The following is a 24,086-nucleotide window of genomic DNA, read 5'->3' on the forward strand; positions in this document are numbered from 1 at the left end:
AGGGCATGTGGGTTCGGCACGGGAAGTGGCTCCGGGGCAGGGTCGCGCTGAGGATGCTTTATGGTTCTAGCATGTGTGCTTGGGGGTTGCCAGTGCGCGGGGGATGATTGCGAGATCAGGGCGACGTGCAGGCAATCGGCAATGTACAAAATGGTCACAGCGTCTAAAATGGCTGCTGCTTACGCGCTCGCAGAGGCTTAAGTTGGACAAGATGGCGCCGGCAATGTTCACATCGTATTCTAATATTTAACAATGGTGGCTGAAAGGTATTCCAGTTTATGATATTTGAGGGAGTCGGTTTCTGTTATCGAGATGTTCTTTTTATGTATGATTGCAGTCCCTCCACCTCTTTGGTTGTTCCTGTTCTTGTTGAGGATAGAGAATCTCGGGGGTACGAGCATATCGAAGATAGGTGGAGAGGATTCATTCAACCATGTTTCAGTGATGAACATGATGTCTATGTCATGTGTTAGGATGGTTTCTGCCAGTTCTGTTGCGTGTTTGTTCGCAGATCTGCAGTTTATGAGCATGCAGATGGCCACCTTCTTGTTGTTTGGTTCTTTAACTGGGGGGGCCCTAGGAATATTTGTGAGGTGCGTTGGAGGTCTCGCTATTTTTGTGGTTGTGATTTCTCTCCCAAATCCAGTGATTACTGGGATCACAGAACTGGGGGTGGTTGGCACTGCTTTTTATGAATTGGCAAGATCCCTCGCCTCTTGCATGGACATTGCAGCGATCGTTCTCTTGGGTCTGTGTGTTTGGTTACTGTGGGGGGTTGTCTTCCATCTCAGTTGTGTATTTTTGTTGTGATATCTATGTTTGTTTAGGGAGCCAGGGAGTGAGGGAGTGGACCCTGAGTAGAGGGGATGTTTTGTTTGGATAAGATTCTGTTAATATTTTGCGTAGCTATTCCTAGTTGGAATTCTAGTCGAGCCAATCTTTGGGTTATGCTCAAGGAGGGAGGGGTGGGGGTGTTAGGACTCTGTGTGTCCCGGGTCCGACCATTAGTGGTTGGAGGGTGTTTTGTTGTGATTGGTGGTGATAGGGAATCTGTGAGGTTGTTCTTCCCTATGTCTGTGGTCTTATTATGGTTTATGGGGGTAAGCACAAGTATCGGTGAGTTTGCTGGGTTTAGAGCTGGTGGGGAGTTTGGGGTTTTTATCAGCGGGTCAGTGTCTTTGGTTACTGGATTGGGAAGGGGAGAGGGGGTACTGGAGGGGGGGTTGAGGCGTATTGTCTAGTTTGGGTCTAGTGATGGGTGTGCCTAAGCGGGATGAATATTGTGGGCTCAGGGAGGTGTTGAGGGAGATAGTGGAACTGGGGGCGGTAGATTGGCGGGGGGTTGAGTGAGTGGGTGGGGTGGAAGGTTTTCCCCGTGTGTGTGGCATGAGGCTAGGGTTTCTTTCGAGTTGGGCTGGGATGGATGGGTGAGGGCAAGGCGTAGCCTGGGGAAGAGTGAGTCGAAGGCCTCTAGGTTGCCGTTGTTGGCTTGGATCAGGAGTGTGCCATTGCTGTGTATGGTCACAAAGGAGTTTTCGCAGTGAGTGCGGTGGTTGGGTATTAGTTACGTTAGTTTACAGATTACAGGAGTGGTGGTAGTTTTATATCTGAGGATGGAGTTCCAGCCCCTAGGATTCTGGGTGTGGAAACTGAGATCCATTTTCTGTAATCCTTTTGTGGCGCAGTGGTATAAGTCCGCAATTAGGCATTCTTGGTGTTGTCTTAGCAGCATTTATTTAAAATTTCATTTTCTCTTTGGGTGAGAGGTTGGGAGGGTACATGATGGAGAAGGAGTTTATTCCATGGGGTTTTAAGCCATGTGCTGAGTTGGTTTGGGGGAGAGTCCGGCTGACCTGACCTCTTCCCTCCTGCTGTCACTCTATTCGGGATGGCAGGTGAAAAATAATATGGTGGTAAATTGTTATTTTATTTTTCATGTGGGGTGCTTTGGAGGGGAATTTAAGTGGAGTGACACTCCTAGGCTCCAAGGGAGGAGCAGCCCCTGTTTAAAAGCAGCTGGAGTGCTGCAGGGTTTAGCTAAAGTTCTACTAATTGGATGTTTGTTGTTTTGGTCTTTTTTTACTCTGATAAATATTCTCTATTTTCCTAACCTGTTGTGTAGTTTTTGGTGGTGTTTTCACTTTGCTACTGTAAATAAAGTGTGCACAACAGTTTTCAGGCAACAATAATAATGTCATCGTTAACTGTTCAATAGTCCTGTTGGAGATATTAGAGTTGTGTCTAGTTGCAGTTTTGTCTCACCATACATTAGTACAGAGGGTTAATAATCCTTGTCACCCCCTTTCGAGCGGGGGAGGGTCTTCTCGCCTCGGTCCAGCGTTTGGCCCAGGCACCTCATGGGTCCGGCTTCGCCTCCCCTGGCCCGGGTTTCATGTCACTCCAACTAGGGTTTGAGGCTCTAGTGGAATAAATCTGCAGTGGCATAATTATCGATTGGCCAGACCTGCCACGTTTGAAACAAAATGCATGCTTCTAATGCTAAAAAAACAGAATAATCATTTGCACGTGGATTTTCTGTGTCCCCATGCATGCATCAATAGAAAACACAGGCCTGCTACACCATTTGGGGAATTTCCAAAGAAAAACGGAGCAAAGGTATTGTAAATGGTGCAAAAGTAACGTGCTCTGTTTAGTTCTTTATTGTGTGTTACTGAAATGGAGTGTCAGGCGATGCGTATTGCAAGCTCCAGCAGATGGTGCTGTGTCTGGACCTATATAAAGAACAGCCCTCAGCTGAGCCCGCAGGAATCAGCAGGAAGCCAGCCGGAGCAAGCGTCTCTGAGCCCTCGGGATGCCTCTCGGTGCTGCCTTGCTGTGCGCCGCCGGCTTGATGCTGACAGTCGTCGTGCTCTATCTTCAGCATCGGAGGCTGGTCACAGGCTTTGCAAGCTTCCCCGGACCCCCCAAACACTGGTTCTTTGGTCACGCCAGGGAGGTAAGAAGGGGTGTTCCTTCCCAGAGCCTTGACTCGTTGGCTCAGCCGGGACTTCTAACCCAACAGCCGCTTCTGGAAATGCCCGCTAAAGTGCATTAGCAAAGTTATTAATCGGGCAAAATGATCATGACAAATATAACAGCGGCTTAAAAATGGAAAAATAGCATTTTCAAAATTTAAAAAAGTATTTTCGACATTTATCACTATATGCACAAAGTGCATGGGCTTATATCACTGAATTGAGGGACATTTATTGAAATCTTTATTAAAAAAAATGAAATCCTGACGACTTTTCCCCTATACCCAAAACATGTCACTTTGTCATGTTCTCCACTTAGATATTTGTATTGTTATTAAATGTGAAGCTAGATTATTTTATAGTAACCATACATAAGTGAGGTTTTTGTACAGCAGAGACACAGTATTGAATTATTTCAACGTGCTTTCACACTGGGTGGTTAAGGAAAATGATTAATACTGTACTTAAGTGACGGGCTGTGGACCACACAATCTGGCCAAGTGGGTAAGCTAAGATTTGAGTCCAGGATTGCAGAGTGTACACTTGGGAGAGTTTACGGGCTAAATCCCTTTCTTGTTCTTAATACCCCACGCCAAGGCTTTGTTTTCGGTTATTTAAATAATGTTGTTCAGTTAGTATTGTAATGTATTGTTTAATAAATAAACTTATCACACCATAAATAAAACCAACACTATACACACATGTTAACATAAGATTTAAAGTGCACTTTTCCTTTTGGAATATTTTCTCAGATATGGAGATCAAACACAGTGACTGAACATGTCTGTCTGAAACATGCCACAGGAGGAAACTCTCTGAGGTCTCCGAGACATCTTTGTTTTTAGACAGTTATTTAAGTGCAGCCTTTGATTTATTTTTTAGCTTGACCCGTAGGTATCAGAGCGCTTTACATACAGTAAACAGCAGAAGGACATCACATTACATAGTAAGGAAACATTACATAGTAAGGAAACAAACCAAAGAAAAAAATACAGCATGGGAAATAAATATGCAGTGCAGCGGAGGGGGAGAGAGCAAAGAAACAGATGCGAATGACATAGTCCGGTCACCCACTATCCTTGAATGTCCAGGGAGAGAGGAGACAACTCGGATAAAGAAGACTAGGTTAGTTGACATTGGTCATGAAAGTATTTCTTAAGGAGATGGAGTTTCAGGTCGTTTTTGAAACAGGAGAAGGAGGGGTTGCATCTGAGGACTCCAGTGAGAGCGTTCCATATCCTGGGAGCGTTGCCAGAAAACGATCGGTATTGGGTGTTTTTTTTTTAGTTTCAGAGGAATAAGAGGGAGTGAGTTGGAGCTTCTCAGCGTTCTGGACTGACCTGCTCTTACCAGTTTGTTATTTAAGTAGTTAGGGGCCGGAGAGTAGAGGGTTTTGTGTGTGATGCAGCCGAGTTTATAGATACATCTCCCTTCCATGGGAAGCCATTTGAGGCAGTTGAGAGCTGGAGTGATGTGTTCAAATCTTTTAACTCCAGATACGAGTCGAGCGGACATGTTCAGCACTTCCCTTAGCGGGGCTAGGTGAACTTTTGGAGTCCCTGTAAGGATGACGTTCCCGTAGTCGATTTTAGAGAGAACTAGGGATTTGACTACTGTCTTGAGGTCATTGTGGGGTAGAAAAGGTTTCAGTTTCTTGAGGTGTTTTAGAGAGAAAAGAGCACTTTTTGCAGAGTTTTTGATGTGGGCCTCCATTGATAGGTTCTTGTCAAGAGTGAGAGACTAAACTGTGTCGGATAGAACGAGGGGGCAGTTTAGGGCATCCAGATTCTTGAGCCACTCTTGGATTGGACGATGGTTACTTTTTGAAGAGAATAGGATTAGTTCTGTTTTGTCTGGGTTGAGCTTAAAGTGGTTAACGTAGAACCAAGTTTGGATCTCGGTTAGGGTGGTATTGAGGAGTTGGATGTTGCTGGGAGACTTGATCCTGAAATAGATTTGAGTATCATTCCCGTAAAGGTGGTAATTTACTCCAGCTCTCCAGCTTTCCAGCTTTTTTTAATATGATTGTGAGGGGCTCCATGAAGAGATTGAAGAGGGACGGGGAGAGGATCAAGTGTGACTTTAGTTGGCTTTGAGAGACAGGAGTTAATTTTTATTTGTTGTGAGTGGTGTTGAAGGAAGGAGGTATACCATTTTAATACTCTGCAATTTATGCCGGAACGTTTTGACAGGGTCTCCAGAAGGGCTGGATGGTTTACTGTGTCGAATGTCGGAGATAGGTCAAAAAGGATGAGTAGGCAGGCATCACCTACATCTAGGGCCTTGTGAATGTCGTTCGAGACATTGAGTATGGCTGTTTCTGTGCTACAGCCTTTTCTGAAACCAGATTGAAAGGCGTAAAGGAGGTTGAACTCATCAATGTGTTTATTGAGTCACAGGAAAACACATTTCTCCAATGTTTTTGCAAGGAATGTGAGGTTCGAGATAGGTCTGAGGTTGTTAAGATCATTAGGCTCGGCCCCTGGTTTCTTGAGAATGGGTGTGATTTGTCCTAGTTGAAGGGAGTCTGGGACACAGACTGAGGTGAGAGAGGCGTTGATGATTTTTGTCCAGAAAGGGGAAATGTTGTGGTTGAGTCAATTTATAATGTGGAAGGGAGGGGGTCCATGGTGTGGGAGGAAGACTTTAGCTTGGAAATTATATTGAAGACGTCATTTACTGACATTAGCTCAAAGTCGGACCAATGCGCATTGTTTTTTGGCTGGAGGTAGGTCTGATTGTCCTTGTTAAGAGCTCTTTCCCAGTGGTCCAGGGAGGTTGAAGGGGGCAGGTTAAGGGGGAAGGGGGGTTAGCAGTTTGTAAGAAGGATTGATCAAGTAGGTGGCAATTTCTTCACATCGCTCATTGGTGGCTTCGATTTCTTGAGAGGGAGTGCAGTTAGTTTGGCTTTTAACAATGTTGAAGAGTTCTCTTGGTCTGTTTTTCGCCAGATCTAATTGGCTGCGGAGAAAAGATGCCTTTTTACTGAATATGTGTTTTTTGTAGGACGGCCGAGCAGATCTAAGATGTGTTAGGTGCAGAGACGAGAGGTTTTGTCTCCAAAACCTTTCCTTTTGTCTGAGTTGGCGCCGTTCATCATTCAGCTCCACGTTTAACCAGGGTTCTGATTTGGTTCTCCTCAGTTGTTTGAGTTTGAGTGGAGCTACTTGGTCTAAAACCACTGTCATTCTTGAGTTAAAGTGTGAAGTGAGGTCATCAGCCATCCATGATGAGCGATGGAGTTGAAGATGGGGATGAATCTTGGCTTCAAGTTCGGATAAAGGTATTTCTTTGATGTTTCTGGTTAAGAGTTTAGGTTTGACAACACAAATAGGTTGTAGACTGGCAAGTGTGTCACTCTTGAACAGAATGAGGTGGTGGTTGGACCAGTCAATGGGAGTAACCGGTCTGTTTTTCAAATCAGCAGAGCCCAAAGTAACATTAACATAAAACCTCTTACCCTTAAACTGTTAGCTCCCATGGCTTACAAAAAGATAGATTTTAGGAGCGCAATTACATAATTAAGAAAACAAAGACATGGGACCCCCCAAAATTTGTTTATCAAGTTTAGGGCTTTGAGGACATTTGATTGAAGTGCAGCATGTCTTCAGAGATGGCCCAAGGCGATATACCCGCCCAACCCCCACAGTTCGCTCAGCCGGTCAAGGCGCAGTAAAGAATTGAGGGTGGTGCTGCCCTGACTTCTAATCCCGACAGCTGCTACTTGAGATGCCCGATATGGGGCTTATTTACAAGCCTCTTGCGCCGCCGGTACCTCAATTTTTCCTATGTTAAAAGTGGCGCTCCGGTGTCGCATGGAACTTGTAAATGAGCCTCATATGTTTAGGAGGGATGTATGACGTTACAACGCATACTTTTACAACGACTACCATTACAACGAATTTTTTACAACGCAAAAACTTTTACAACGCATACCATTACAACGCAAGATTTTACAACGCAAGTACCTTTACAACGCATACCATTACAACGTAAATATTGGTAAGTATATAATATTTTTTTAATATAAATTATTGTAAATTATTAAAATATAATTAAATTGTATTTAATTTTATTTAATTAATTTAATTTAAATATAATTTTAATTTATTTTTACAAATTAATCCTGTACCCCAAAAACCCAAAACTGACCCTGAACTCTAAAAATAATTTTTTTAATGTAAATTATTAAAATATAATTAATTTTTAATTATTTACATTTAATTAATTTAATTTAAATATAATTTTATTTTATTTTTACAAATTAACCCTGTACCCCAAAAACCCAAAACTGACCCTGAACCCTAAAAATATTTTTTTTAATTTAAATTATTAAAATATAAATAATTTGTATTTAATTACATTTAATTAATTTAATTTAAATATAATTTTATTTTATTTTTACAAATTAACCCTGTACCCCAAAAACCCAAAACTGTCCCTGAACCCTAAAAATACCCCTTTACCCAAAAACCCAAAACTAACCCTGAACCCTAAAAATACCCCTTTACCCAAAAACCCAAAACTGACCCTGAACCCTAAAAATACCCCTTTACCCAAAAACCCAAAACTGACCCTGAACCCTAAAAATACCACTTTACCCAAAAACTGAAAACTGACCCTGAACCCTAAAAATACCCCTTTACCCAAAAACTGAAAACTGACCCTGAACCCTAAAAATACCCCTTTACCCAAAAACTGAAAACTGACCCTGTACCCTAAAAATACCCCTTTACCCAAAAACTAAAAACTGACCCTGAACCCTAAAAATACCCCTTTACCCAAAAACTGAAAACTGACCTTAAACCCTAAAAATACCCCTTTACCCAAAAACTGAAAACTGACCCTGAACCCTAAAAATACCCCTTTACCCAAAAACTGAAAACTGACCCTGAACCCTAAAAATACCCCTTTACCCAAAAACTGAAAACTGACCCTGAACCCTAAAAATACCCCTTTACCCAAAAACTGAAAACTGACCCTGAACCCTAAAAATACCCCTTTACCCAAAAACTGAAAACTGACCCTGAACCCTAAAAATACCCCTTTACCCAAAAACCCAAACATATAATATTTTAAAAATAATTATATACTTACCAATACTTACGTTGTAATGGTATGCGTTGTAAAGGTACTTGCGTTGTAAAATCCTGCGTTGTAATGGTATGCGTTGTAAAAGTTTTTGCGTTGTAAAAGTTTCGTTGTAATGGTAGTTCGTTGTAAAAGTTGTGTTGTAATGGTTGTTTCCCGTTTAGGAGAGATAGGGACAGCATTGAAAAGTCCGAGCCAGGGGTCTGGTTTGGTTCCAAAGCACGAGCTGAGCTGTCAAAAGGTGAAAAAGGACAAAAAAAATCACAACAAATATAATGTCTTTCAAACCGAAATACATACTTTTCACCATAGAAAAATGCAGTTGTCAACATTTGTCACTGTCTCAATCCTGTGTAGGCGCTAACATTGCTGAATTGAGTGACATTTATTCAAACTAACAAATAAAAATAAAAAATGTAATGACATTTCCACACCTTGCCCAAAATGTATCACTTTGTCATGTCTTTTATGTAGATAGTAATAATGTTATTCAATGTAAAGCAAGATTATTTAATATTAACTATACATAAGGGAGTTTTTTTAGCGCACAGGCCGTATCTTGAGTTACTTCAATGTGCTTTCAAAACGGATGGTTAAGCAAAATGATGAATAGTTTAATTAAGTAATGGGCAGTGGATCACACAATTTGGACAAGTGGGTAAACCAAGATTTGAGCGCCAAATTGCATAGTGGAGAGTTCACAGACTCTAGGTTTAAATCCTTTTCTCTTTAATGCTCCATCAAGGCTTTGTTTTCAGTTATTTAAATAATGTTATTCAGTTAGTGTTGTTTTATTTAGTTAAAAAACATACCAGATCTGGAGGCAGAAGACTTGGATTGGTTTCTTTGTTGGCTACTCGCAAACTTCACAACATTATGGATGTTTTAGGTAATTGCAAAGAGGTACTACCTAACTTTAGGGCGCGAGGTTGCACGCCTATAATTGGTGACTTTTTTCATCGACCAAATTGGAGGGTTTGCTGTTATCAGGGAAAGTTATTGCTCTGATTTTTGAGACCATAACTAGAGGTTATGAGGTGGTCCTCTCCCTGGCTCCTAAACCACATTATTCGATGGAGCCTTGAACCTACATCTCACGGTCCTAGATTAACATGGGGGACTGTTGCACCTTCAAACCTATTCCAGGAAGTTATTAGAAAGAATCTCCCAGTGGTTATGGCTTGCCCAAATGAAGATTATAAGACCCACCCAGTGGCCACAGCTTTTGAACAGTTTTCTTCCCTCATTAACAAACAGCTTATGAGACCCATAAAACCTGAATGTTTCCTTGTCTAACATAACTGGTGCTCGTGTAAAGCGCTCCAATACCTTCGGGTCGAGTTTGCGCTATATAAATCTGAAAAAAAATTAATAATCTGACAGTAGTAAACCCAAAGGGTTTAGCCAGGTGTGTTCCATTGTAAATCGCCAATTCGGCCAGGCTCTTAAGGTCTCTCCCAGGAACATGCAGAAGGTGAGAGGTACACGGAAAATGTATAAGCCAACAATTGTAGCTAGAAACAAGCATTGGCATAGCCAATAGGTCTTGCATTTGGGACCTTATAAGTGTTTAGTTATCCAGCACAATATCCTTGGTGCAACAACATTAACTGTTGCACGGCTAAACACTTATACGTTCCCAAAGACGAGACCTATTGGCTATGCCAATGCTTGTTATGAACGCTAATAAGAACTGCCCTTGAATCTCGTGTACTGAGCTATATTCAAATAAAGCAGGTAACTCAGCGGGTTGAGTACGGTGAAGAGCACTTTTAGGATACTAGGGCCAGCAGATAGTCAGTGTGGCCTGTACTTACCATTAACTATTACTTACCTGCAGCCACATCGGGTTTTCTCTCAATCTGTCGGGTTCAGACTTGGAAAGAGAGCAATGTAAAGCATAGACCTATATAGGTGAGGCACAAGAAGACATATGGGGGACCCTGCAGATGGGCCGGAATGCCTTCTTATTTCTCATAATTGATAGTGCTTGTGAACTATGAGCTCATGGGTGCGCTCTTCTTTAAGGGCTCCCGCAAGCCAGGGAAATAGCGGTGGCCATTAGGGACAAGCAAGAACCCGTAATTACCATGCTGGCACATTTGGGTTTAATAAATAAATAAATAAATAAATAAATTAAATATGTTGAAAGATGTTTTGGTTTCACAATTTCCAATGCCTAGGGTCTTCTCTCCCTGCCAGGTGACCCAGGAGGCTTTAACAGCAAGTAGCAAGTGTGAGGAATTATGTATTATACTTACCTGTACCTCACGCTATGCTTGTATCGCTGTGTAGCCCACCACCGCCACTACGCTATAAAAATTCCCGCTATAAATCACATCAGCCATGTAAACGCTCATGGCCACGTTCTAACTGCCGCTCTAGGTCGCTCACGCACATTAGCAGTCGGCACCATGTTGTGTTACTTAAAATACCATTCTCATTGGTTCTCCCTTGTATGTCTGTTTATGTCTCTGTGTTCTGTGTACAGTAAAGCAGAGGGGATCCCCCTCTAACACGTACAGCACCTTAGCGAGTGCGACACTTTTTTATCACACACTAAACCACTTAATATAGTTTATTTTTCACCTACACATACTCATTGGTCCTGAGGAAAGCCAGTTTTAACAAAAGGCCTGGCTGAAAACATGTAGACCACACAGGACGTAGGAGTTCATAATACACTCCACATCGTCCGCAAGCCTTTTTTATCTGCTAGCAGGGGCCCAGGAATTAAAATTATCCTTATACCCTCGGGAACTGGGACCACCTGCATAGCTTTTAAACATCACGTCCATACCCACTATTCACTGCACACTCAGTAAGCATACCAGCTCCGCAGTAATCTGGAGTCGCAGCACACCCGGGACACATTCAGTGTCACTGTGGTGGGCCCGATGATGAAGCATGCCACCAACTAGGTTGGTGGGTGAGGGCTTCATGACCAAACCAAATGGTTTGCCTACAGACGTACCTTCTGATTCTTGTTAACACAACTAAGCTAGTTCTCTTTTGATATTCCTTGGTTTCACACCTGTCTTAATAAAGTGGCCTTTCTTGCTTACTAAGAAGTTGTGGACAGTGAGTTTCTTTTATTTATTTTCATTGCCTTTTCAGATTGGTTTATTTTCTCCTGTTTGTGACTCCAAATAAGTTGCAGAGGAATTCTTTGAAGCAATGTGGGATGAGGACATCTTTTGACCTCCACTAACAGTGAGATAAAAATCAGAGCCTTTTTTTTTTTAAGTGAGTGACAGTTCCAAGTTTGCTCGCACCACCTGCAAGTGCACAAAACGATCTAGGGATTGTGTTAATTGATGTGGCTCTCATCTGATGGAGGTGTCGCTTTTCATAAGCCCGTATTTTACACACTGCATGCTTCATTTGGGGAATGATGAGGTGAGGGGTTAACCCAGCCAGCCGTCCCTGTTTGATCTCCCCGGTAAATACGCAAGGCTGAATGCATCAGCTCTCTTTGGGGCATATTACCAAGGGCCATTATCGCCGCTTTAGCGGGACTTATTCCCGCTAATGCGGCGATAATTTTATCGCCCTATTACCAAGCTATCGCTAACACCAGCTAGCGACAGCTTGTAGGCGATAGCGGGCATTTTGGGGCCCGCTTTGCATGTCAGTGATAATTATCGCTAATGACATGCAAAGTGGGCGTGCCAAAATGTCAGCGACTGAAAACAGTTGCTGCAATCGCTATCGCCTATGATCAACACAGGCGTAGTTTTGGAAATATTCGCGCTAAGCGCGATTATCCCCAAAAGTTAACACCTGCCCTGACCAGTTCTTAGCCATGTTATCCAATGAGAGGTGGATAACATGGCTAAGAGCATTGTCACGGTAATGCCTGAATATCGCTGTATTGACAGCGATATTCACGCATTTCGCCTGTTATTTATCGCTCCTGAGATAAACCTTGCTAATAGCAAGGTATCTCAGAGCAGGTGAAAGGTGGCGATATAAATATTCCCGCTAAGCCAACACAGCGATAATTATCGCTAGTTGTTGGTAATATGCCTCGTTGTTCCCTGCCCTGTCCTGCTAATCCCAGCTGAGCTCATTATGATGTCTGTCGAAGGCAGCTAATTACTGCTAGAAGCACAGCTGCCTGTTAAGGGTCTGCCGCGGATCTGCTAACATGGTCCTTGTTAGTGACCTGTAAGAGGCACAAGGGAGTTGCGCGCTTTCTTGCTTTGCATTGCCCTTCCTTGTGCTTTAGCGCTGATCCATTCACGCTGCTCTTTTATCTGAAGTCAGTGTAAAACTTGGAGGAAGAAATTCGGACTTTAGAAAAGCACACAGGGGCATATTTACAAGCCCCTTGCAACACTTTTACGCCGCCGTTGCGTCACTTTTGTGACGCAGCGGCGGTGTAAACAATGCGCCACATTGCAACTTATTTACAACGTGACGCATCTAGGCAGATGCGTCACGTTGTAAAGCCCTGCGCCACATGAAACCTGCGTCAGGTTTCATGTGGGCGTTCTGTCTCAGGATGGGCGTTCCCTCGCAGGAAAGCCCCGTAAAACTGACGCAGTGAAATCTACAAGATTTCACTGAGTCTGTTTTACAACGCTGCTGCGTCAAATCCTTGAAGCTTGAAGCAGGCGTAAAGAGTGATGCACCACATTGAGTATGGGTGGCCCCTGTGCCTTGCAGGAGTTGCGTCGTGCTTGCGACGCGACTCGAGCAATGCGCCGCCCGTACACCACTAGATGCGTAACGCATCTGCCCTTCCTTGCACCATCGTGCGCCGCATTGTAAATGCGGCGGATCTGTGGTGGCGCATGGAGGGGATTGCGTGACGCATCTGTTCTGGCGCATCCCTGCTGATTTGCAGAGATGCGCCAGAACTTGTAAATATGCCCCACAGTTTTCTGCTTTGATCTCACATAATTCGCTTGCCTTTATTCGCAACTTGGCAAATTACACAAACTATTTTTTTTACAGAGTACTGTAAATTAACATCACGCAATCGGCTTGTTGTTGTTTTGCATGTTTTCATGCAGTTGTCTTCTGCGAGGGAAAAGAGACTGTCTAAAATCAACACCTGTACAATCAGCCGGTCTCTTCAATCTCTCAGCAGTGAAAACAAGATGGAGTCAATTACACAGAAAACAAGCACACACACGCTACCAATGGTTAAACCCAACTAAGGGGAGACTGCTCTCGGAAAATAAAAAAAAAGTGCCTGGGGAGTAGCCTTACCTCCCTCCCGGGGGACATGTAAAACAAATCGCTTTCATCCCGCACGTCCACATCAGCCCGGATACAATGCAGTGTAGCCAGCAGAGGTCATGTTTTCGTACGTAAAAGTTAAATATATATATTTTTTAATGTGTGGGACAACTACGCAGCAGTTCTGTGGAAATACTTGTTAGGGGTCTTTGCAACCACTCACCACAAGCTATTAACGAACTATGGGGCATATTAACAACAACTAGCGAAAATTATCGCAAAATGCGCTTAGCGACTTTTTTTATCGCTGCCAATCGCTGGATATTTTAGCGGAGAAAACATGCTATTAGCAACGTTTTTCTCCATAGCGCTAAAATATCCAGCGATAGCGGCGTAATGCGTGAATATCGCTGAGACTATAGCGATATTCTCGCATTAGCGACGAAATGCTCTTAGCCATGTTATCCACCTCCCATTGGATAACATGGCTAAGAACTGGTCTGAGCAGGCGTTTTGTTTTTGGCGATAGCGGGAATATTTCCATCGCTACGCCAGCCTTGTTAATAGGCGATAGCGACGTCTTCGACTGCTTTCAGTCGCTAACGGGTTGGTTACGCCCACTTTGCATGTCATTAGCGATAAATATCGCTGACATGCAAAGCGGGCCCCAAACCGCTCGCTATCGCCTTCAAGCTGTCGCTAACTGCTGTTAGCGACAGCTTGATAATGGGGCAATAGAATTTTCGCCGCTTAGCGGCCGAAAACGGCCACTAAACCGGAGAAAAGTGCCTATCGCCTCCCTTGATAAAATGCCCCTATGTTTGTCTCTCTACAGTCTCTCTGTAGGTCTAGCCAGAGAGGGAGAACACGCAGTTTCGTATTCAGCTCTGAAAGAGACTCACAGAGGAGGGGGAAGAATACACCCCACTTGCCCTCAACACCCCCTCCCTAGGCACCTTCTAGCAAGGGGCTGTTGGAGTACAGCTGTATCTTTGAAATGTCCTGCCGAGGCTCCAGTGAGGGAGGAGGGCTGTCAGGGGCCCTTGGGCAATACTGAACACTACAAAACCGGTTACACACATATAGGGGTGGGAAAGGGGGGTTTGTGTACCTGCGGGCCGTGCTGTAAAACCTCTTCCAGAAGCACTCTGTACATAGCTGGCATGTTGGACTGGAGCAGAGAGCTGCTGGGACTCACTTTTCCTGCTTAACTGGCCCTTCCATAAAACTCTGCTCGCACTGACATCACACAGTATTCGGTTACTTATGAGTACTTGTTCCTTTCATACCTGCCAGCTACCTCTATGTAAGTCGGATATTTCACTTAGGGGTTAAATAGCAGCAAAATGAAACAAACGTGCGCGCCTCATGCTAAAAGTAAAAAAAAGATGAGGCGACGGGGAGGCATCAGGGGGAGGGGAGAGAGGAGGGGGCTTGTGCCAGATTCCCTTGCAGGAGCGAGCAGGAACCATCTGTTATTTACCAACAAATGGTTTTAAAAGCTTGCACCTGCAAGGGAATCGCCAAACGTGCACGCGTTGCTATTGAAAGCAATGCAACGCTTGCACGTTTTTGCCTGCAGAAGTGAAGCAATGTCTAAAGGTCTTTTTCCTATGCATCGCATGCACACTGCAAAGGCAAGATCTAAAAAGTAACTTTTAGACAGGCAGTGGGACTCCCTAGCTTTGAGTGCTAAGAATAAGAGTAGCATATGTTTTTGGGTAGCAGAAAAAGAAATAAAACAATTCTACCAGGTTGAGCCAAGATTAATTGAAACATAACTAGTGACGCCTGGGAATAGTACCTTTCTTAGTATTCTGGAAAGGAGGGACAGGGGCTTGATAGGTCCAGCATACGTGCCCCTAATAAATAAGGCTAGAACAGATGTATGCACTTCCTAGGGACTGCAGGGAAAGAAAGGGGAAGTGGCTGAGAAGAAGCTGGGTGTTCCAGGTGTAGAAAGGGGACTGGGAGTGGAATAGCTACAATAAGGAACAAGGGCCCTCACACACCCCAAGGGGTGTCATGTTCATCGTAGGGCATCTCCTTGTTGGGGCGGTGCTGCAATGCCCAATGTGCCCTGCAGGGGAGCTCTCTGCAGGAGGTCTTCTCTGGTTGCCGACATGAAGCTAAAGAGAGATGTGGGGGAGTGTGCATGGTGAGTAGAAGTGGGAGGAGAAAGGTGCATCTTAAAAATAGCAAGTGAATTCCAAAAACAATTTTATTCACTGGATACCACTGCTATGGATAATAACACTTGGCCACTGGATTCAAGATAGCCTGGCTGATGAGGATTATGAATCCGAAACCGGTCCCAGGATGCTTGTTTCCGGTCCAGGGAAGACATGGCTAGGCAGTTTGGGCTGGACTGTTCCCATGAGGCACAGGGTCAGACTGATTTGCATATGGCCATGTCTGAACTGGGGTGGCTGAGTGGGCTAAAGAATGGTGATGGATTAAACCCAGATCAGTTGACTGGGGGTGAGTGTTTGATTTGTTCAAACGCTCCGTCCATAATCCCCTTTTCTATCGCTTTGTTCGCCCTAAGTGTGGCAGAGTATGCTCAGACGTGAGTCCCTTGCTCACTTGGCCACTGGATTCAAGATAGCCTGGGTGATGAGGATTATGAATCCGAAACCGGTCCCAGGATGCTTGTTTCCGGTCCAGGGAAGACATGGCTTGGCAGTTCGGGCTGGACTGTTCCCATGAGGCACAGGGTCAGACTGATTTGCATATGGCCATGTCTGAACTGGGGTGCCTGAGTGGGCTAAAGAATGGTGATGGATTAAACCCAGATCAGTTGACTGGGGGTGAGTGTTTGATTTGCTCAAACGCTCCGTCCATCATCCCCTTTTCTATCGCTTTGTTCGCCCTAAGTGTGGCAGGGTATGCTTAGACGTGAGTCCCTTGCTCACTTGGCCACTGGATTCAAGATAGCCTGGCTGATGAGGATTATGAATCCGAAACCGGTCCCAGGATGCTTGTTTCCGGTCCAGGGAAGACATGGCTTGGCAGTTCGGGCTGGACTGTTCCCAGGAGGCACAGGGTCAGACTGATTTGCATATGGCCATGTCTGAACTGGGGTGGCTGAGTGGGCTAAAGAATGGTGATGGATTAAACCCAGATCAGTTGACTGGGGGTGAGTGTTTGATTTGCTCAAACGCTCCGTCCATCATCTCCTTTTCTATTGCTTTGTTTGCCCTAAGTGTGGCAGGGTATGCTCAGACGTGAGTCCCTTGCGCACTTGGCCACTGGATTCAAGATAGACTGGCTGATGAGGATTATGAATCCGAAACCGGTCCCAGGATGCTTGTCTCCGGTCCAGGGAAGACATGGCTTGGCAGTTCGGGCTGGACTGTTCCCATGAGGCACAGGGTCAGACTGATTTGCATATGGCCATGTCTGAACTGGGGTGGCTGAGTGGGCTAAAGAATGGTGATGGATTAAACCCAGATCAGTTGACTGGGGGTGAGTGTTTCATTTGCTCAAACGCTCCGTCCATCATCCCCTTTTCTATCGTTTTGTTCGCCCTAAGTCTGGCAGGGTATGCTCAGACGTGAGTCCCTTGCTCACTTGGCCACTGGATTCAAGATAGCCTGGCTGATGAGGATTATGAATCCGAAACCGGTCCCAGGATGCTTGTTTCCGGTCCAGGGAAGACATGGCTTGGCAGTTCGGGCTGGACTGTTCCCATGAGGCACAGGGTCAGACTGATTTGCATATGGCCATGTCTGAACTGGGGTGGCTGAGTGGGCTAAAGAATGGTGATGGATTAAACCCAGATCAGTTGACTGGGGGTGAGTGTTTGATTTGCTCAAACACTCCGTCCATCATCCCCTTTTCTATCGTTTTGTTCGCCCTAAGTGTGGCAGGGTATGCTCAGACGTGAGTCCCTTGCTCACTTGGCCACTGGATTCAAGATAGCCTGGCTGATGAGTATTATGAATCCGAAACCGGTCCCAGGATGCTTGTTTCCGGTCCAGGGAAGACATGGCTTGGCAGTTCGGGCTGGACTGTTCCCATGAGGCACAGGGTCAGACTGATTTGCATATGGCCATGTCTGAACTGGGGTGGCTGAGTGGGCTAAAGAATGGTGATGGATTAAACCCAGATCAGTTGACTGGGGGTGAGTGTTTGATTTGCTCAAACGCTCCGTCCATCATCCCCTTTTCTATTGCTTTGTTCGCCCTAAGTGTGGCAGGGTATGTTCAGACGTGAGTCCCTTGCTCACTTGGCCACTGGATTCAAGATAGCCTGGCTGATGAGGATTATGAATCTGAAACCAGTCCCAGGATGCTTGTTTCCGGTCCAGGGAAGACATGGCTTGGCAGTTCAGGCTGGACTGTTCCCATGAGGCACAGGGTCAGACTGATTTGCATATGGCCATGTCCGAACTGGGGTGGCTGAGTGGGCTAAAGAATGGTGATGGATTAAACCCAGATCAGTTGACTGGGGGTGAGTGTTTGATTTGCTCAAACGCTGCGTCCATCATTCCCTTTTCTATCGCTTTGTTCGCCGTAAGTGTGGCAGGGTATGCTCAGACGTGAGTCCCTTGCTCACTTGGCCACTGGATTCAAGATAGCCAGGCTGATGAGGATTATGAATCCGAAACCGGTCCCAGGATGCTTGTTTCCGGTCCAGGAAAGACATGGCTTGGCAGTTCGGGCTGGACTGTTCCCATGAGGCACAGGGTCAGACTGATTTGCATATGGCCATGTCTGAACTGGGGTGGCTGAGTGGGCTACAGAATGGTGATGGATTAAACCCAGATCAGTTGACTAGGGGTGAGTGTTTGATTTGCTCAAACGCTCCGTCCATCATCCCCTTTTCTATCGCTATGGATAATAACAATCAATTGTTAAAATTGTGGGTGGAGAGGAAAATTATACCTGCTGCAGCTCAAAGTGATGTGTGAAAGGTGGAAATGGTCTACATGTTTCATGTCTGAGACGTCGAGTAGGATCTATGGCATTTCATCAGGACCAGGGGATCCTCATCTACTCTAGTAGAGATGGTCAAAAGTTGAAATAGGGGATTCCCTCCCCTAAGATCTGGATTTGTGTCGTAATTTAAGTGAAAGTGGAAGTGTGAAAAAAACAGTTTACCTTCTGGTGAGCACCTGGAGGGAAAAAGACAGGTAAAATAACAGGAGTAAACAATCACAATCACATCTGGTTGAAGGAGTGTAAAGCCCAAGAGAGGACATGGTGGCAAGAGTGAGCTTTAAAAACATGGGTGCAGCTCTAAGCCTGTGGTGAATATTCAAAAACATGCCGACACATTCAATAATTGATCATGCGTGGTATGTGGACTAACCATGGTACAGTAATGTACCCGGGACTAAGGGATCGTCCCCTGGCATGTGTCCCTACCGATACTGCAGGCAGACTCACCTAGAAGGGGATTAGAATAAGACCCCAGCCTTGATGGCAACGAAACTTGCTCAGTGGCAAGGGAAGAGCAACCTGTCACATGAAGGTGTAAGGAGAACGATAATCAAAGGGTCGGCGTGCACAGAAGGTGTGTGTTGTTCTAAAAAGTGTTACTACAATGGTTGTTGACTGTATGGCTGGAGGGAATAACCATGGGGAAGTGCTCTGAGTAGCGCAACACGTGGCTATAGTGGGCTCCCCAGGGGAGTAGTAACAATCTAAAGGCAAGTGGGACGTGACAGAAGATGGGAGGGGGCTGATGGTGGGGCAGAGGACGGGGCAGTAGGGGAGAGGAGGTATCGGAATGGCTCAGCCCCAGTGGGCTGTCTCTCAGTGCTGCTGAAGGGGACACACAGCTCAAAGGATGGGATAGAACAAACGATGGCGATGCTGTGTGGTTCTACAACAGAGTAGCCGTGCAATCCCCCTGCCAAGAATGGCGAATATCCGAGCTCTACACGAGGAGGATGTAGAGTGGCAAAAGGGGCAGACCAATACTAGGATAGATGTGCCAGGAGAAGTAGCAGTGCTGCGATAATTCATGGCAGTACAGGGGTGCAGGTGCCCCTGTCCCGGAGTGGGATTACCGAAGCTGGAGTGCTTACTGCCCGGACACGCCGAGCGCCTGCCATGCTGCTCGACCTCTTAGAGAACAAGGACAAGGATTGACTTATTATTCTAAGGAACAACTGCTGGAAATAGGTAACAGGGAAAGTAGGGGGCACACTCAGCACTCCCCTAAAACAGGAATGGCCAAGAAGCCTCTGAATTGTGGGATGATTAACTGCAGATCCCTAGTTAAGCATTATCTGGAAGTCGGCCATATGATCGAAGACATGGACTTGGATGCCCTCTTTCTAACGGAGACTTGGACTAGTCCTGACTCCTCCGTAGAGATGGGGTTTGTCTGTCCGGAAGGGTATAAGGTTTTCCATAAACCTAGGCCGGTGGGGCGGGGGGTGGGGTAGGGGTGATTTTTAAGGAGGACTGGAATTTTGCGCCGTTTGAAATAGATGAAATCAAAGGAATAGAAATCCTGGGCTTTTCGGTGCAGGAGGCCAAAGGCAGGCTGCTTACCGGATTGATCTGTTATAGACCTCCAGGGCAGGATACACATTTCTCTGTTCTCCTAGATACCATCACCAACTTGAGCTTAACCCACTCTAGAATGGTCAAAATGGGTGATTTTAATTTATGGGATAATGGCAGCCTGGGCAGCCACCTGAGAGATCTGAAAAGTGTGTGTCAGAACCTTAATCTACACCAATTGGTTCTGCAACCCACACATCAGGGGGGGCACGTATTGGATCTCCTGTTTGCTATGGACACCGAGACAGAGGTGATAGAGATACTGCCACAAATCTGGACTGACCACAATCTGATCCACTTTAAGATCAAGATCCCCAACTCTAGGAGCAATGATAGCTGCCCAGTAGCATACAGACGGGGAAGAGAGTGGGCTAAACTGGATAAGAACAATTTACAGCCTTTTACTAATGTAATTCTCTTCTCCCCCTCTAACACCGTGGAGGAGAACTACAAAACTTTCTGTAACCATATAGCCAATACCCTAGGCCCTATAATTCCTGTAAAGAGCCTTAAAAACAGGAAAAAAGCCTCAGCTCCCTGGTACAATGAGGAACTAAAATTGTTACGCTTGTCATGCAAGAAAGCCGAGAGGAAATGGAGAAAGACATACTCGGTACCAGACAAGACAGCTTTGAAGTTGGTACTGACTTTGTATAAAAAGGCAATTGCTCTATCTAAATCAAATTACTATGCCAATTCCATTCTACAAGCCTCTAACAGTACAAAAGCTCTGTTTCAAATTGTTAAGGAACTTTCATGTCCAACAAGCACGAGCAAGAAGGTAGCCGCCTCGCAAGAACTATGCGAGGAGATTGCTGCTCACTTTAAAGATAAAATCGTGAAAATAGTGGGTGATCTATACCCCAATAACAGCAGTGATCAGGACAACTCGGTCCGGAGGCCAAAGGAAGCGGTTCGGGCAAATACGCTCCTGAATAAATTCCCTGCCCTAACGGCCGACTTGTTTAAAACATTGGCCAATAGTGTGTTCTCTGGCTCCCCACTCGACCCCCTTCCATAAAAAATCTGGAAAACTGTAGGCCAAGAAACATTTCCCTGGTTACAACAGATTTGCAGTCAATCTCTGGAAGTGGGAACTGTTCCTGAGGCATGGAAGTTGGCAGTAGTAACACCTCTGTTAAAAAAACCTTCATTGGACCCCAAGACACCAGCAAATTTTAGACCCATCTCCCTCCTGCCCTATCCTGTTAAAATTCTGGAAAAAGTAGTCAGCAAAAGCCTTTCCTGCTACTTGCAGGACAACCATCTGCTGGAAAGGGACCAATTTGGGTTCCGCCCAGGTCATAGTATAGAGACCGCCCTGGGGACCGTATTGGATAAACTGCGAGTGCGAGCTGACAATGGGAGCGACACCATTTTAGTGCTACTCGATATGTCAGCTGCATTCGATACGGTGAGCCATGCAATACTGGTGGAAAGCCTGAAGAGTATAGGGGTGTCGGGGCAGGCCCTAACATGGCTAGTGTCCTATCTATCCGGAAGACAACAGATGGTGACTCTGGCACCTTTCACCTCCAGCAAGTCTCCGGTGCAATATGGGGTACCGCAGGGCTCTGCGATCAGCCCTGTTCTGTTTAACATCTACCTCCAGCCTCTATTCTCCATAATTAAATCCTTTGGTATTGACCTGATCTACTACGCTGATGACACCCAGCTGGTGTTCTCCCTTGAAGGGAAACAGGCAATATTGATGGATACATTCCAGGACTGTATGCGGCAGACGGCTGGATGGCTTAGGGATAACTCCCTACAATTTAAAGGAGGGAAGACAGAAGTGGTTTACTGCCCCACGGCCAGATTGTCCCAACAGTTAACTCGGGAGTTTAGGCTCACACCGGATGAGGAACCTCTGACCCCAGCCAAAACGGTGCGTAACCTGGGAGTTTTGTTAGATAGCAACCTTCAAATGGAATCACAGGCCAACAAAATGGTGGGGGTATGCCTCTCCTTGATGCGTATGCTGCGCCAGATCCTTCCACAACTCCCCAAAGATACGCGCTCCCTTGTAGTGAGGAATATAGTGCTGAGCAGACTGGACTACTGCAACTCCCTGTATTTGGGAGCACCGCAATACATCTTTCAGGGGTTGCAGAGAGTCCAGTCCATGGCGACAAAGATGGCGCTTAACAGAAAACGTAGGTCCTCTACTATGATGGCGTTAAGAGACCTTCACTGGCTGCCCATTAAGGAAAGGGTACACTTCAAATCTCTTTATATTGTATTCAGAGCGGCGCATAATCAAGGCCCTATCCCTCTACAAGAGAAATTTAGCTGGTATAACCCAAAAAGGCACTGGCCTACTGGTGACTGTTCGGGTCCCAGGTGCAACTCCTCCCACCCATCTCGATGCAGATCTCTCTTCACACACTGGGCTGACTCATTCTGTCTCTTGGAATCCCCCAGCCCTGTCACTCAAACTCCAGACAAGGAATACACAACCTAGGCAGGCTTTGGATAGTTAGACAAGAAAATACCTACTTTCTAAAAGTGGTATTTTCAAACACAGAATGTTAAAACCAACTTCACTAAAAGATGTATTTTATCATTCTGAGTCCAGGCATACTGAACTCGAATTTCTACCATGTTCTCTTTGTCAGTTAGGATTATAAAATGTGATGCCCTGGCCTATGGAGAACAGGTAGCCTTGCAATAGTGAAACACGAAAATGGCTGTAATTCACTATTACAGCCACACACAGCAGGACATGTCCTACATTATGCTTAAAATGCACCCTGCCTTTGGGCCTACCGTAGGGGTGTCTGATATGAAGAAAAGGGAAGGTTTAGGGACTGGCAAGTGGGTGCACTTGTCCAGTCAGCATGACAGTACCAGACTGCATGCAGGCTCTGCTATGGCAGACCTTAGACACATTTTACAAGGCTGCTTCAGTGGGTGGCACAATCAATGCTGCAAGTCCACTAGCAGCATTTGGATCTACATGCCCTGGGCACACTCAGTGCACTAGACTATGGTCTGACAAGTTAACTAAATCAGTCAATTATGGAATCACCAATTCATACATCAATTTACAATAGGGAGCACTTGCACTGTGACACTGGACAGCAGTGGCACAGTGCCAAAAGCATCTAACACCAGCAAAAACACATGAGGCAACAGCAAAAATGGAATGGAGACCCACACCAATGGTGCCAGGTCTAACAGTGATCTTTTTTATCTGGTTAGATCAGGGTGTGAAAGATGTGACGCAAGCGATCGCTTCATTGGGGGCCATTTTGTGGTGTTCCAGGAGGCTCACTCTATTGTTATTTTTTGCTCTCACGTAAGCTCTCTGTACCAATAGTCTAAACGGAGATTGTCACGCAAGTGCTTGGGATGGTGGCTGTCGTACCTGAGTAAGCTGTTCCTGTCAGTGGGCTTTTTGTGTTTTAGTAGAGGGTTTGCCCTCATGCAGGGATATGAAGGAAGGGTAGCTCTGAAGCCGAAAGATTACTGCTGAATCTAAGAAAGTGGTTAAGGATATTCATCCATTGACAGAACTCTAGGCAAACTTTGTGTGTGCCCTGCCACAAGATGAGGATGCTATCTGTATCCCCACCAGACCAAATATTGGCCTGTTCGGGATTGTCATTGTTCTGGATGTATTTCTTTTCAAAGTCGGCCATATAGAGACAGGCCAATCTAGGAGCGAAAGTACTCCCATTGAGGTACCCTGTGTCTGATGGTACAGTCTGTACTTGAATTGGAAGAAGTTTTCCTTAAGGGCTAGGGTCGCACACTTTGTGATGATACTGATCAGGGTAGCAGAAGATCAATGCGTAGCCCTGAGGCTTGCTTCTATTACTGCCAAGGTGGCATCTTGGGGTATGTTAGTGTACAGGGCTTCTACGTCGAGAGTGACGAGAAATTAATATTAATGCCCTTACCCAAGTGTTCACGAAGGTTCAGGCCTGTAGTGGATCTTTGAGGAAAAATTGGGTCCTGGTTATCAATGGTTGCAGGTTTTTTTTTTACATTTGTTTTGTTGTATTTTTATTTTTATATTTCTTTTTATTAAACATTCATCGACATGTAGTATACAATACAGAGGAATCAAGTGCATTACAATCAACCAAGGCAACTCCCACATATCGTTAACCTGTGAGATCCCAATGAGGTCCCATCAATCAAATCTTTCGGTCTCCACAAGTTACCCAAATTTTTGGAGTTCCATAAGGTGGTTGCCAATGTGAGTGTTCACTCCCGGGCCAGAGTTTTTTGATGGTGTGCCATATTCGGATCAAGCGGTCATTTGGCCCAGTAAAGGGGTATCGTTTAGGTTTAGAATAGA

At 45.3% G+C, this 24,086-nt stretch overlaps 2 protein-coding genes across 2 annotated transcripts in view; both read left to right on the forward strand.

The window, feature by feature from the left end:
* The window catches only part of LOC144805440 (uncharacterized), a 947,065-nt gene that overhangs the window by 430,838 nt on the left and 492,141 nt on the right, over nucleotides 1–24,086 (forward strand).
* Nucleotides 2,780–24,086, forward strand: part of LOC144805462 (cytochrome P450 4B1-like) — a 170,764-nt gene continuing 149,457 nt past the window's right edge. The window contains exon 1 of the mRNA XM_078672011.1: nucleotides 2,780–2,956. Within this exon, the coding sequence (XP_078528137.1) occupies nucleotides 2,813–2,956 (144 nt within the window). The 5' untranslated portion in view covers nucleotides 2,780–2,812. The remainder of the gene's footprint in view (nucleotides 2,957–24,086) is intronic.

The sequence above is a fragment of the Lissotriton helveticus genome (assembly GCF_964261635.1).
Source record: "Lissotriton helveticus chromosome 1_1 unlocalized genomic scaffold, aLisHel1.1 SUPER_1_unloc_10, whole genome shotgun sequence".
In the NCBI taxonomy this organism is placed as follows: Eukaryota; Metazoa; Chordata; class Amphibia; order Caudata; family Salamandridae; genus Lissotriton; species Lissotriton helveticus.